Source organism: Hypomesus nipponensis, chromosome 21, assembly GCF_054491055.1.
Source record: "Hypomesus nipponensis isolate SF chromosome 21, ASM5449105v1, whole genome shotgun sequence".
Lineage (NCBI taxonomy): Eukaryota > Metazoa > Chordata > Actinopteri > Osmeriformes > Osmeridae > Hypomesus > Hypomesus nipponensis.
The window spans coordinates 9,715,043-9,729,762 of NC_140381.1; the positions used below are offsets into that span (position 1 = coordinate 9,715,043).

Genomic DNA, 14,720 nt, shown 5'->3' on the forward strand with positions numbered 1-14,720 from the left:
ACATGTATAAGCTGTCAAAGTATTTTAGTAATTTCTGAGAGCACAAAAGGAATTCTGAATTTCAATGTAGCATTTATCTCTGTGGGGTCTGGCAGCTTTATCTCTTTGGGACTGTAACAGTTTATTTTACTGCCTACCCAAAGAAATACCACCCTGCTAAATAAAATGTGGCCAACATTTCAAATGCTAAAACCCACCAAGTTATCATGGAATATGCAATATGAATGTGTGTGTTTTGCATATGGGGATTCTTGTAATGATTAACACATTCTCGCCATCCACAATAGGAAACATTCGAATATTCTGGATTGATGTTATTTTGTGTTGCCAAAGCGTAGCAGAATTAACACTCCAATAACACAATCCACACTTGTTTCAAAATGCAAAGAATGCATTAGAGAGATTGGAATGTCACAAGAACCGTGAAGGCTGACAAACACGACAGCAAGGCCAGCCCTTGAAAAAACAATATCATGTTTTACTTTTCCCTTGGAATAGGTCGTTGTTTTGAGTAGTGCATAATTCGCTTTGTGCGTGTCTCAGGTAAGAGGGTTTCTTATTTTTCTGTTGAAAATAACTCAATATTAGCACTACCATGTTTCGTCACGCCCTGTGTAATTCAATTCAAAAGGTTGAGATATGCAAAACTCCCTGTCAAATATCCCCAACACAAGACCTCTCTCTCTCTCGCCTCCAATTATCGTATTTTCCCCCCTTGCCTTACCCCGAACGACCGCTCATCAATTTGCCAGCGCCAGTGTCGTGCCATCCGATGCACGGCTCTCTGGAGAGGCCCCCCCCCCTCCGCCTGAGCGCGCGCAAACCACTCGGCATCAAAAAGTGAAGGAGGAAATATACCCCAGCTATGATTACCAAAGGAAGTGTGTCATGTTTAGCAGGTTCAAAGTATTTCACATGGCTCTTCATACTAGTTGTTGTGGCCCAAAACGGTATGAGACTACCATCACTGAACTAGTTGTCTATCCTGACGTGAACTAGCACTAGACTGTCCTAAGATGACCTCACTGACTAAGAACTAAAGGGTTACCTCAGGCGAACTAGCATTGACCTAAAGAACATGACAGTACATAGATCTTAGTTACCCAAGACGCACTGACCAAACACACCCAGATACTTAGAAGATGGAAAGTAACAGCTGACGTTTAAACAACCATGGGCAACGACTGAACAAGTTCGCTGGACTCTCGAACTTGTAGAACACTCCCTGCCCAAAACTATGAACAAATATGCGATAACAAGGCATCTTATGTCTACTCAGGTTTAGGCAGGGGCAGGTTGTCTGAAGTGTATGAAACAATATTTTAGCACTCTGCACTCTCTCTGCCATGCACACTATGCCAGGGCTTTTCACCGCAGAAAAGCCCACTGTCAATGTACCTATGATCAGAGACAAATAAACTAACTTGCACATTGAACCAGAAACAAAGCAGACTCCCGTCTCCTCCTTGACCCGCAACCAGGCTAAGGAAAAAGCCACCGCAAGGTTCAAAGGCATGCGATTTTAATGCAGTTAGCCTGCGCGTAGGGTGGGCTACTCAGAAAGGTCGAAAACAGCCTTCTGATCCAGAATATCGGCTGTCCTGAAAACGGACCAAAGGCTCACATGCCTAAAGCCTACAAAAGACAAGTACTAAAACCTTGACGTATCACCATCAAAACAAGTAGTCCTGAGTGGGGGGGGTTGGACCCAAATGCAAGGGAGTACGCAGCCATGTCGAAACAAATAGTTTATTCTTGAAAGAAGCCAGGGACACAGAAAGGGTACTCACATAACAGGGGTAAGGACAAGACAAAGACTGGACACAAAACAGGAACCTAAATACACAGAACCAAACGACACACAGGTGGACACAATGAAACTAACGAGACAAACCACCGAACGAGGGAGGTGAAGACGATAGGGCAGGGGAAAACCAAAACAACAGGGGGGCACGGCTGTGGCCGTGACAGAAATGTTCTCATCATCAAATCTTTTTTTAATATAGGAAGTATTACTCTTATTGTTTAAGTCAATGAAATAAATGAGAAAATAAAACATAATAATCCCCCACCTACCATGGACTATTCTGTCTTCAGACCTGTCCAACATATACATACACATGTATTGATATTAAATGTATGCTATTAAAATGTACATGATGCTGGAGTAGAAGGGAAGAAACGGGGGGAGAGCATTTCATGGCAGGCCTTGTTTTCCATTTGATGTAAGTGCAATGCACCCCGTGCTAACACTGACTAGAAAAGTTTTACATGCCTAAAACTCTGGTTACACATACTAGTCTTCTGAGTGTACAGTAAGAATCATTTGATGCTGGGATATACAGAACAGACAACAGAGCGGGTGAATTTTATGGCACGCTTGTTGTAGTTCTTCTTGCCATGAAATGCACCCCCTGCTAACACTGACTAGGAAAGTGTTACATGCCTAAACCTTACTGTGGGTACTCATACTAGTACCCTCAATGTACTGTGAAAATAATGTGATGCTGGGATATACAGAACAGACAATAGAGGTGCAGAAATACAAGCCTGCCATTAAATGCACCCCCCTCTAATGTGTGTTCTGTATACCCCAGCATCAAATGATTCTTACTGTACCCTGAGGGGACTAGTTTGTGTAACCAGAGTAAGTTTAAGGCATGTATCACTTTCCTAGTCAGTGTTAGCACGGGGTGCATTGCACTTACATCAAATGGAAAACAAGGCCTGCCATGAAATGCTCTCCCCCCGTTTCTTCCCTTCTACTCCAGCATTATGTACATTTTAATAGCATACATTTATTATCAATACATGTGTATGTATATGTTGGACAGGTCTGAAGACAGAATAGTCCATGGTAGGTGGGGGATTATTATGTTTTATTTGTTATTTTATTTAATTGACTTAAACAATAAGAGTAATATTTCCTATATTAAAAAAGGATTTGATGGTGAGAACATTTCTTTTGATGGTGATACATTTTTTTTTTTTTTTTTTACAGGTTTTAGTACTTGTCTTTTGTAGGCTATAGGCATGTGGACCTTTGGTCCGTTTTTTCAGGACAGCTGATATTCTGGATCAGAAGGCTGTTTTCGACCTGTCTGAGTAGCCCACCCTACGCGCAGGCTAACTGCATTAAAATCGCATGCCTTTGAAGCTATACATTAGTATGAAGAGCCTTGTGAAATATTTTTAACCTACTAAAAAAATACGTTTCCATTGGTAATCATAGCTGGGGTATATTTCCTCTGTTGGTTCGCGTTCGTTACTTTACGGTTTGAATGACGAATTTGATTGATTTTGTGTTGAGAATAACATCTGTTATTAACACAGATAACCGACATTTTCTCTTGAATTCTATAACAAAGAAAGTATAATGTGAGACCTCTGTCTCCCCTCTGTTTGGTTGCGTATCAAGACGAAATCCTTCACTTTTTGATTCCGAGTGGTTCGCGCGCGCTCCCGCGGAGGGGGTGCCTCTCCAGAGAACCGTGCATCGTATAGCACAACACCGGAGCTACAGTTGATACACACGTAGTCTCGGCTATCTCGTTTACTCACCTCAGTGGCTCAATGCCCTTAAGCAAAGACCAGAACGGCTTCACCGAGGATTGCCTCATTGATAGTGTCAACACGTTTGTTTACTTTATTAGAAGCAGACAGTGTATTCTTCCTGGCTAAAATACCCCAAGTCCCAGAACGAGACTACCTCAGCCTTGGCAAGCAATTAGAAGGAGCCGAGGTGTAGACGGCTGGCAGTAAATTAGAAACCAATACATAGAAGTGGTCATACAAACTAAACTGCCTTGGTATTCTATTAGGTTATATAGCCAAATACAGGTGCTCCCAAAACACATAAGCTATATTTTTTTGCGTAGAGCAGCAGATTCTCCAACAATGGGCTTCTCTTCATATAACTTTCTTAGCTATCGGTCTTGGTCTTCCAGTTTTGGAATGTTGTGCATTAGTCACGCACCTTTTTACATTTCCATCATAGGCTAAATAGTTGACATGGACAGGAGATGGTTGGTATTGTTGGTTAAATGTAAAATGTAAAAGAGACATTTTAATAGCAAGACCATTTGCTCTGTCCATGGTACTGATATCGTGAACACATGCCGACCACTCATTTTTGGACCACATAGGCCTTATTTTAACAGGCAATTCGTAAACAAGCCTACACTTTAACTGTCCTTTATCAATCTTAGATGTAAGGTTAGCCTATTGCAACCCACGTGCTGGTAAATCGACGTACTACGTGTGTGACATGGGTTTTCTCTATCGCCAACCTATCTCAGAACATTTGGAAGAACATCTTAACGTTGTTTGGCCACACGGTGGCCCCGTGCCTTTCTGTCTCGACGCTCCTCCTTGCCTCAGTCATCGTGAGCTAAAACCTCTCCTCCAACCTCCTCCTCCCTATCCAATTCCCCCTCCTGTCGCGCTACGCAGAGCCAGAAAGCCGACAATCTTCCACTGTCGAGCCCAGTGTGAAGATGATTGTCGGCTCGTGCGCTCGCAGGTTGGCCCGCCGCTCGCGGTCCGCCTTGATAGCGGCTCTCACTGTGTTACTGGTGCAGACGCTGATAGTGTGGAACTTCAGTAGCCTCGACTCCGGGGAAGAACGCGAAAACGGAGGCTCCAACCTGAGGGAGAAGAGAGACCGGGTCGCTGGCAACAAAGCCAGCAGCGAGTATTTCAAACACGGGGTTCAGCAGCAGCACGATCCTCCGCACGGAAAAGGAACGGTTCGTCACATACAGCAGCCGGTAAGGCATCAGCGCTACTTATAATATTACCGTGCGCCCCTCCACTGAATGGGCCAAATTTAGACAAGAAGACAGATGTCTTGTATAGACATCAGAGAATTTAGCACACATATCCCCTTGAATGGATGAATGAATGGCGGTTTGGCGAAGATGGACAGAGACACCAAAATGAATGATTGGCATGTTTTCCACATTCCCCTCGCTGTCGATTCAATGTGTTCGTTGTAGTTCTAATGTTACTTTGATTTTGTGTCCGAGAGAAACGGACAACGCGAGAATGCCAAAATGTACAGTATGTTCATTTCTATGCCACATTGTTTCATTTCATGCCTTTCTGTTCAGACCTCTTTCTAAATGCTAGTTTAATGCACTGCTAATTAATAGCATGAAAAATCCGCTGAGGTAATTGCAGATCCGTAAATCGCTGCTTCGGGCCAATACAGACTGCTATGGGTCAGAAATAATTATTTGTTCTCAACAAAACAAAAGCAGCAATGCAACACCACTGTGTAATGGCCATTTGAAACACATTATTTGCAGATTATCTGTTTCAATGCGTATCAATAAACAATGCCTTAATGAACTGTTCCATGTGGAAGTAGCCTAAATGGGAAAACCATGACTGTAGTAGAACCAGTCCTAAAGAGAAGCAAGACAGCTGTTGATTGATGCTTTAAGAACCACCTTGTAAATGTTCACAAATCCACACAGTTCTGCTGCTTAATAAAAAGTATGGTGGATTTCAGCTCTGACTATGGAACGAAAATAAAGTGAAACCTTGAGGTAGTCCATTCTCTAGTCTGTGGTATTTAGTGTCTGCTATAAAAAGGTCCTGCTATATGAGTTGAACTAACCAGTGAAGTCTGCTTTGGTGATATCTGCATACCTGAGGCTCAAGTGGCAAATAACAAACTTGACAAAGGCAACGTGAGACTACACCACAAACACAGCAACCAACACTATTCATGACACACAACGAAATACATCGCTCAATACAATACATGTAGTGAAGTGAACCCAAGTCATTCATCTTGAAGTCTTTTAAAATCCCAGCAAGGTCAACACAGCACTTATTCCCCTTTACGAAAACCCAACAAACCTGAATCCCTCCCTCCCTTCGAGGTCAACGCCCGGCTGGCAGCTGCCACACCGTGTGTCTGTTGACGATGACTGTGGTGATGTGTAGCCTACAGGCTTCAGGCTACGGTCGAATCACAGCGGATCATCGCTCTCCTATGGGGCTTTTCCAAGTGACTCACTTCATCCATCCAGTGAGGCCGTTCACACACGCCACTCTAACCTGCCTTGTGAAGGGTCACGCCAAGGTCAGCACGCGGGTGACCGATTGGTTTAAGACCGCGTCTCCCGTTGACACCTCTCGCTCGGACGGACGGACGCCAAAGTCGTTTGGAGCGCTGCGGCCGCGTCGCCGTGACGCGCCTGAACGTTTCCCCTGTTTCTGCCACCGCGAATCCACTCGGCGGCGGCGGCAGCCGCGTGTCAAAACCCATTCACGCCTTGTCGACAGTGATCTCTCTCAACCCCCCCCCCCCCGACCCCTCCCCCCAAAAAACGTTGACCATTAAATACGCGCCTATTGGCTCCCGTGACCTTTGCGGTGGAATACAGAGTCCGCGGCGCTACCTTGGTTTCCTCCCGACTCGGGGTTGCCAGATCTGTGCCGGTCTGCCTGTCGGCATGCCGGTATCTGTCAGGCGGGATTGCTTCAACCCCCTCTTTTCCTACTGCACTTCTCTGGCAACCTCCCTCCCTCCCCCATACCCCCTCTCCACCCCGTCCCCCTCTCCCAGGCCTTACACGTTTAACCAGTGGCCTGTGGCATCACGGTTCTCCTGACGGGTTACTCCGTGGCATTTTCGTTTCTTCTGTCTCTGTGTGTGTGTGTGTGTGTGTGGGGGGGGGGGTTGTCAGACATTCATTCGCCTAAGGTACGGTAGCGGCAGCGTAAGAGGAACAAGCCGATGCTGCTCTTGTTATGAGAGAGAGAGAGAGAGAAAAGAGGAGTCCTTTGAGAGATTTGACAGTAGCGGCGTCGTGTGAAGAGTCCAGCTCTTCGTACAGGCCACGTAGGCCCCTTCGACTGTTTTATTTGACGCCCATTTGGCGCGCTTCATATCATGTCCCTTGAAAGTTTCCACTATAACATCAATTAGCGCTCACAAACATCAAGTGGGCAGATGTAATGGTAGAACATGTCAACGGTGTTAATGAGCAGTTCTTTTTCTGAAGCCCAGTGGGTGTGCTTGGCAATGCTGGTCTTCAGAACGGACATATATCTAAGAAGGCCGGAAAGAAAAGGAGGGAGGGGGTGGGGGGGTGAGGGGGGGGGTGCAATTACGATGAGTAACCCTGCTCTTCCTCTTCTCTTTCCATTCCGCACTAACCGCTCTTCATGGGAGTTGAGTCTGTCTTTTTTTTTTTTTTTTGTCTGGCGAAGGCCTATACGAGTCATCCCGCCCCGCTCTTCCCAGCAACATGCCGGGCCGCACACGTGTTGGACGCGTCCCACCCACCACCCCCCCCCCCCCCCCCGCTTCACTCGGTTGTCGCCACGACTTTGTACTCCGCATAGATTCCCTCATTTGTGAAACGTATATCTTCCCTTCTTCTTGGAGCCTCGAGCAGATGTCGCTGCATGGAAGATGAACCGTCTTGGCTCGGAGGAAGAGAAAGAAAAAAAAAAACGTTTTGCGTTTGGCAATAGAAATAAACGCTCCCCATTTGTCTTGAAGTCAGGTCGGTATGGCAACGGCACATCCGTTGGTACCTTTGCTTATTGAGCGGGGATGTATGTACATTAGCGCTCGGTTTGTGTTACTTTTTGATATGGACTGAGTCGCAAGAGTTTTCCCCTCGTGACACCATTTCAGTTTCTATGGTTTTCATCTACGAAGCAGCATAATAAGGGCTGTGGTGTCCAGTCTGACATGTTTAATATTCCACTTCCTGCTAAGGCCTGTGTTCTGTAGGAAACAGCCAGTAAATTGTGGCCTTGTGCATCTGTTTTGTATTTCAGAGCTTTACTGAAATGCAGATTTAGCTCTCATATTAGCGGCCTCTTCTCTGTCCTTCCCAGCCTACCTCGCAGTCTGATTCATGCCACTCTTGTCCCCGATCACAGTGCTGACTCACACACACACGCACGTACACACAGTCACACACACACGCACGTACACACACACACACACATACACAGACAACCACGCAGGCATCTGCACATATGCAGGAACACAGACAGACAGATGTGCCTGAACACATGCAAACACACACCGACACACACCGACACACACGCACACACACACCGACACACACACACACATGCACACACACCGACACACACACCGACACACACACGCACACACACAGACACACACACACACAGACACACAGGATGTGTGAGTGCGTGGTGCCCCACTTTCTCCCCCAGTTAAAACCTCCTATAGCATCCGCCCTCCGCGGTGCTCGTCTCATGACTGAGTGGGTGTACAATCGCAGCAGCACTCACCCAGACTCACCCATGTTATTCCTTGTGTGTTTGTGTGTATGGGAGACGGAGAGAGAGATCCTGGCTACATTGACGAGGGAGAGTCCTGAGAGCGTGAGGGCATTGTGACCCTGGCTAGAGGAGCATGATAGCCACATCATGATGCCACGGTGCCTTTATTCCACCTACGCCTCTCGCAAATAGCTTTGCCGCCATCCCCCTAGATCGCAATATGATGACCGCGTTTCTAGAAGGTCTGGTCAGTCCATGTTATTGCATATTTCTTTCATCATGTGCAGCTCTAATGGCATGGTTAGGCTGCCGTTTGAATTTGAAGAGAGGATGGGAGGGGGGGGAGAATCACCCATCTGAGTTTCAGCAATAGTCTTTGAACCGAACTCGTTAAATTGCAGAGAAAACCTTAAATTACAGGGTATATGTGCAAACCACTCTCCGGCAGTACATGATTTAAAATTCCCCCAACTCTGAATAATTACATCACTGAGGGATAGTCCATCTGTTTCATCTGCAAGGGGGGAAATGTTAAGTACAGGAATGGTACGGACCCACCTTGTGATCTCAGCCTGTATTTGAACCAGTGCTTATTCTGACAGAATGTAGCGAGGCACCGTCAGATCTGAGAGGAGTCAGTCGACTCGGACAACTTTTTTTCGTCATTCTTCTCAAGTAGAAACAGGACCGCAAACATACGTAACTGCCGCAAGTCTCCCCTGAAATCACCAGTAATGAGAACACCTGCCGTATTTGCGATCCGCAATTTTCAAAAGTCAAAAGATCGTTGACCTGGAAGATCTAGAGAGGAGCCGTAAGCACCGGCGTCGACCCTCTCTTCCTGTTCAAATTGCCCGTCCTCGACGATTCCATCACGCCAGCACCTCCCCCACCACACACACACCACTACCAACACCCCTCCAACAACCCTCTTCCTAAAATGACACTTCTAGCTCAGGTTCTAAATGTAGACTTCCCCCTGGTGAGCTCCATGCAACGTTTCCTACGGACAGGCAGGATAGCGGCACTCAGTGTTTCTCTGCTTACGTGGAGACCCCCTGTGGCTTTCCGAATGACGCACGCCCGCTCAATGGGCCTCGACTGTTGTCAGCGACTGGTCCGAGACCCCTGCTGTGAATGCATAGGAGAAAATGGCGTCGGCGTGACTCAGCGCGCGCGACGCCTCGCTCCGTGACGCGAACGGAAGGGTTGTTGAAGCCGTCGACATAATTCATGGGTCGATAAACCTTTGTCGCGATAACCTCTCAATCGAGCCGGCGGCGTTGGCCTCGATCTATCGTCGAACACATTTACATTGAACATTGAGTCATTTAGCAGACGCTCTTATCCAGAGCGACTTACAGTAAGTACAGGGACATTCCCCCCGAGGCAAGTAGGGTGAAGTGCCTTGCCCAAGGACACAACGTCATTTTGCACGGTCGGGAATCGAACCGGCAACCTTCAGATTACTATCCCGATTTCCAAACACACATGGCGGGATGTCGGGTGTGCGTCGTGTGGTGGTGTCGCGAATTCCGGAAGGCGCTGAATGTTCCGGAATTGTCTGTAGCAATGTTGTCAAGAGCGATTTCTCTGTTGGTTTCTTCAGCGATGGATGAGTGTCTTCCATGCAAACACACACGCAAACATTGACATTGACATTTAGCAGGATGTAGTCAGGTGCTCGTTCACCCCTCAGACGGTCAGTACCAGGGTCTTGAATCTGATGCGGGCCGTGATGGGCCGCGGTTCCTGGCAGAGGATGAAGGGGTGAACGTGGGAGATGGAGCATGATGAGAGAGCTGATTTGGCCAGCATGATGATAATTTCACACACACACACACACACACACACACACACACACACACACACACACACACAGGAACAGCTGTGATGGTGCTGGGTCAAAGGGAAAGCTCACCCTGACGGAGTCTTCTCATTGGCTGGGCGATGGCCCAAGATTCTGCATGAGGACAACTAGGGATTCTGACAACACACACACTCTCGGGCCCCCGGAGAGGCTACGCTAAAAGTGTGTGAGACCTACGGAGCAAACCACGGTTCGATTCCCGGCAGTTCCCGGCAAGGACGTCGTGTCCTTGGGCAAGGCACTTCACCCTACTTGCCTCGGGGGGAATGTCCCTGTACGTACTGTAAGTCGCTCTGGATAAGAGCGTCTGCTTAATGTAAATGTCATGTAAATGCAATCACTACCAACCAAGACACACCAGCACTTGCACAATTAGTGTTGACTTGCACAAATACGCGTTGTAAGTCCTTGTAGACACACAATATGAAAATACCCCTGCACACCCCCCACCCCCCCATCATCCTACTTCCCCCACTACCCAGACCACATCATCCACCATTACCAGCATTCACAAAATAAATTAGTATTTTCAAATAGTATTTGACCTGGGTTTACAGCCCCATTGGATGGTTTTAGTCTCCCACCAACACGATAATATCCCATCATCCAGATGAACGCAACTGTATAATAATACCCTGCGATGCAAATAATCCCAAAGGTAAGAGGCTTAAGGCAACAACCCAGACAGCGAGAGAGATAGAGAGATAGATGGAGAGTTAGAGTTAATGGGAGAGAGGGAAGGGGTGGGGAGTTAGGGTGTGGGGGGGCAAGCGGGCTGGGCTAAATTACTTCTATCTGAAATCTGCTCCACGTTTTTTGCCGGGTGGGTCAGTGCGTGGCTGTGGCTATGAGATCCTCGTCATCTCTCTCTCTCTCTCTCTCTCTCTCTCTCTCTCTCTCTCTCTCTCTCTCTCTCTCTCTCACTAAGACAGATAAAGTTTGGGCCAGACCAAACAGCATATGGAGGGGGGTGATTAGGCGTATTGCTACCCTTCACCCTCTGTTTACATGGTCCAGGTTTATCCCTTTAAATAGAGACATCCAAACATTCAGACGGGAGTGAAAGCTTCATCTAATCGTTTGGCCGGAAACCTTTTTCTCCCATAATGCTCCATTTCAGACAATGTTACCCAGATAATTGAAGCTTCCAATATCCTTTTTGCTTTAATTTTGTATTATTAGCTTCTACTTGTTACTCTAATAGCCAAGCGATGCAGAATGAAGGCTTTTTTGTTGTTGTTTTCAATCGGCCTTCTTACTTTCTCTGTGTGCCACTGCACTGAAGATGGACATGCAGAGGGCACAATGGCTTTTCAGGTCAGACCTTCACTGGTTTCTGTCAGAGGACATTCTTGACTCTCCATCTTCAATTTCAGCCCTATAGAACTTGATATGAAAGCCCGGTATGTGCGTGAGTGTGTATGTACAATACTCAAGTGTAGCTGTAAGAGAATGTGAACGAGAGAAGGAAAGCACGCGCGTGCGTGTGTGTGTGTGCGAGAGAGAGAGACAACGTGTGTGTGTTTACGACGGAAGTTCACAGACACCGTCTGTGCGTCTCCCAAACAGATAGTGATTGGAAACCACTTGACAGCCGTGTCATTTGGAAAAAGGTATAAGTACAGCCGCCCTCTCGGGAAATATCCCAGAGACTGTTGCGACACACGCACACACAAGCTAACGGTATGACGTGAGTCATTCCCTCGCTATCTCTTCCCCTCTCTTCATTCCCCTACACTAATCCCCCTTGTATTTTGCTTTCCTAATAAGATGTGGGTGTTTCGTGGCGGAAGGAGATGAGAGGGGGAGAAAACGGGCAGGGTGACGCGGCGGCGCGGCGCAGATACGGGCCCTGCGTCTCGGCCTACCAGAAAGGGATCCTTTTGTCCTCCCGGGCCACCGAGTAAAAAGGGGCCCGGTAATTGCTCTCTCTCTCTCTCTCTCTCTCCGCCATTCGCCGTTTCGTTTCCTCTTTTGTCGTTAGCGCCGCCGAATTCTAACGGTTCACTGGGGTTGTCTTGATCAGAGATTGAGAGGGAGGGACTGTGAGAGAGAGAGAGAGAGAGAGAGAGAGAGAGAGAGAGAGAGAGAGAAAGAGAGAGAAAGAGAGAAAGGAGAGAGAAAGAGACAGAAAGAGAGAGAAAGGAGAGAGAGAAAGAGAGAGAGAGGGTGGGGTATGAGAGGGAAAGAAAGAAATGGAAGAAATCCGGGGCGGAGGGAAAAAAACTAAGAAGAGAGGAAAAGGAGAGGGAGAAGACCGTTTCATCCCTTCTTAAATCCGACGTCAACTCAAATCCCAGTCGTAATCCCAGCTGCAATCCGGTGCGCTCCGAGGCTGTTTAGCGCGGAGTTGGCGAAGACCGTCTCTGGCGCCCGTCCCTTGAGGCCGACCCTCTGACAACCGGCACCTTCCGCATGCACGGAGGAACGATGCCTGCTGACAGGTTTATCACAAGAAGTCTGTGTGGAACTAAAAATTCAAATATTACCACCATCTATGTCGTCTCTCTCTCTCCCTCCCCCTTCTTCTGTCCCTCTCTCTCTTCTCAGACAGTTTATTTCCTGACAGTTTTTCAGGACAGCGGCTTTACGTTTGTCCCAGAGAAGCACAATTTAAGTCGTTTTTTTCTAATGTTGTTAAGGAAATAACTTTTTTTCTGAAGAGCAGAAGCATTTGTTAGTCTTCATACAGCATCAAATTGCCCGACAACCTTTTAGTGGAACTATGTAACTGCCTCTCAGCATTCAACCAAAGTCAGTTAGGTTCAGTTTATTTTCCTTCAACCAAGATGAAGAGGCGTCGAAATAGAACCCGGTGCTGGATCTTTAACGACAAGCCTACAGTAAAGGTTTTATTGTGAGGGAGAGAGGAAGAGGGCAACGAACCCATGACCTTTACCCCTCCCCTGGTGACACAGTCATGGCAAAACATTCATGATCTTAAAATGAGTATCAAGGTGAAGGTTGAATGGAATTTCACATAACCTCGAGCCATATATGCGTGCGTGTGTGTGTGTGACAAGGACATTCCACCAGAGGGACAGACACAGGAGCATGTGTTTACAGCCCGGATAATATGAGATGTCGTTAAGGGGTCCATTAGTCAGGCACTCAGACACACGGACGAATCAAAAACACAGATTCAAATTCGGACCGGAGAACTGTCGTCGCTCCTGTTTAGTATTCAAACAGGAATCCCTCCCATCATTGATTGGAGGGATTTTAGAGCGTCTCTCAGTGGAAAGCACACTCACTTCCTAAACACCCCGCCATCCTTCCCATCTCCCTGCTGCTCTCTCCACAGTCTCCAGCAGCACTTAGCCACTCTCAAGTAGGGATCGCTCTCTCTCACACACACACACACACACGCGCACACCAGCATACAAACACACATGCAGACATGCACACACACACACACGTCGAGACTGTACATACACACAGCACAGACACACGCGCACACACACTCGACTTTCCTTTTACACCTCAAACTAATTGCCCACTATGTAAGCTCTCTTTCTCCCTCTCTCTCTCTCGCTCTCTCTCTCTCTCTCTTTCTCCCTCTCTCCCTCTCTCTCTCTCTCTCTCTCTCTCTCTCTCTCTCTCTCCACCTCCCCTCATCTTAAAAACAGTTCTCATCCCGGTTGGCCGTTGAGTTTTTCAGCCCCCACCAAGTGGAGTCTTTACGAAATCCATCTCGACCAGAAGACCCCGCCGTAGTTGCTCGCAGTCCAAGTGTGCGTGTGTTGTGGGGGTTGATTGGGGCCTAATTGGGCCGTACAACAGTGGCGTATGTTCCATGCCACTTCTGTTGTCACCGTAACGAATCGCCACCGTCGTCATCATCGACGGCCCAGCCCGGCCATCGTGCCGGTGTCATCACAATGTGCCACCCTCCCTCTCCATTCCTCCATCCATCCCTCTCTCCCCTCCCTCTTTCTCTCACGTCCTCCCTTTCGTCGTTCTCTCCGCCCTGCCCTTCCCTCTTCCTTCCGTCGGAAACAAACGCTTTTACTGTCATATGTTTGCTTTTTCTTCACATTTCGGAGGAGATAATTAGGATTTGTGTTTGGTGCGAAGCCGGCGCGGTACGCTATTTAAGGCGTCTGCTAATGTGCGAACAGTGAGTGAGTGAGTGGGAGCGATTATCGTGCTGCAGTAGTCGACTCCGCGAGGCGCGGTGTGCAGTGGTCTAAGAGTTATGTTCCTGACAAACAAGTGTTGCCACTTAATCAAGCGTGTGCGCTTTCCCCCCCCCAAAATGGCACTCTGCTTGCCTCGCACACGCCCATGCACATGCGAGTAGACAAACACACACGCAAGTGGCCTAGACAAACACACAAACACACAAGCACATGTTCTGAGTGCGCAAAGTTGTAAAAAAAAAAGAAAAAAGCATACACAGGCAATCATACATTCACACATACACTGTTCATAAAGGGACCTGTGTCTTACTCATAGACGCTGAAAAGAGTCTTTGAGTGAAGGCAGTTGGTCAAAGGTGTGTGTGTGATGGAGAAAAGGGGGGGGGGGTGGAGAGCGGTAAAAAGTGGGGAAAGTGAGGAAA

At 47.5% G+C, this 14,720-nt stretch overlaps 1 protein-coding gene across 1 annotated transcript in view; it reads left to right on the top strand.

Moving 5' to 3' along the window:
• Positions 1 to 4,471: 4,471 nt before the first annotated feature.
• xylt1 (xylosyltransferase I) overlaps positions 4,472 to 14,720 on the top strand; it is a 63,395-nt gene continuing 53,146 nt past the window's right edge. The window contains exon 1 of the mRNA XM_084686006.1: positions 4,472 to 4,769. Coding sequence (XP_084542132.1) covers positions 4,497 to 4,769 — 273 coding nt within the window. The 5' untranslated portion in view covers positions 4,472 to 4,496. The remainder of the gene's footprint in view (positions 4,770 to 14,720) is intronic.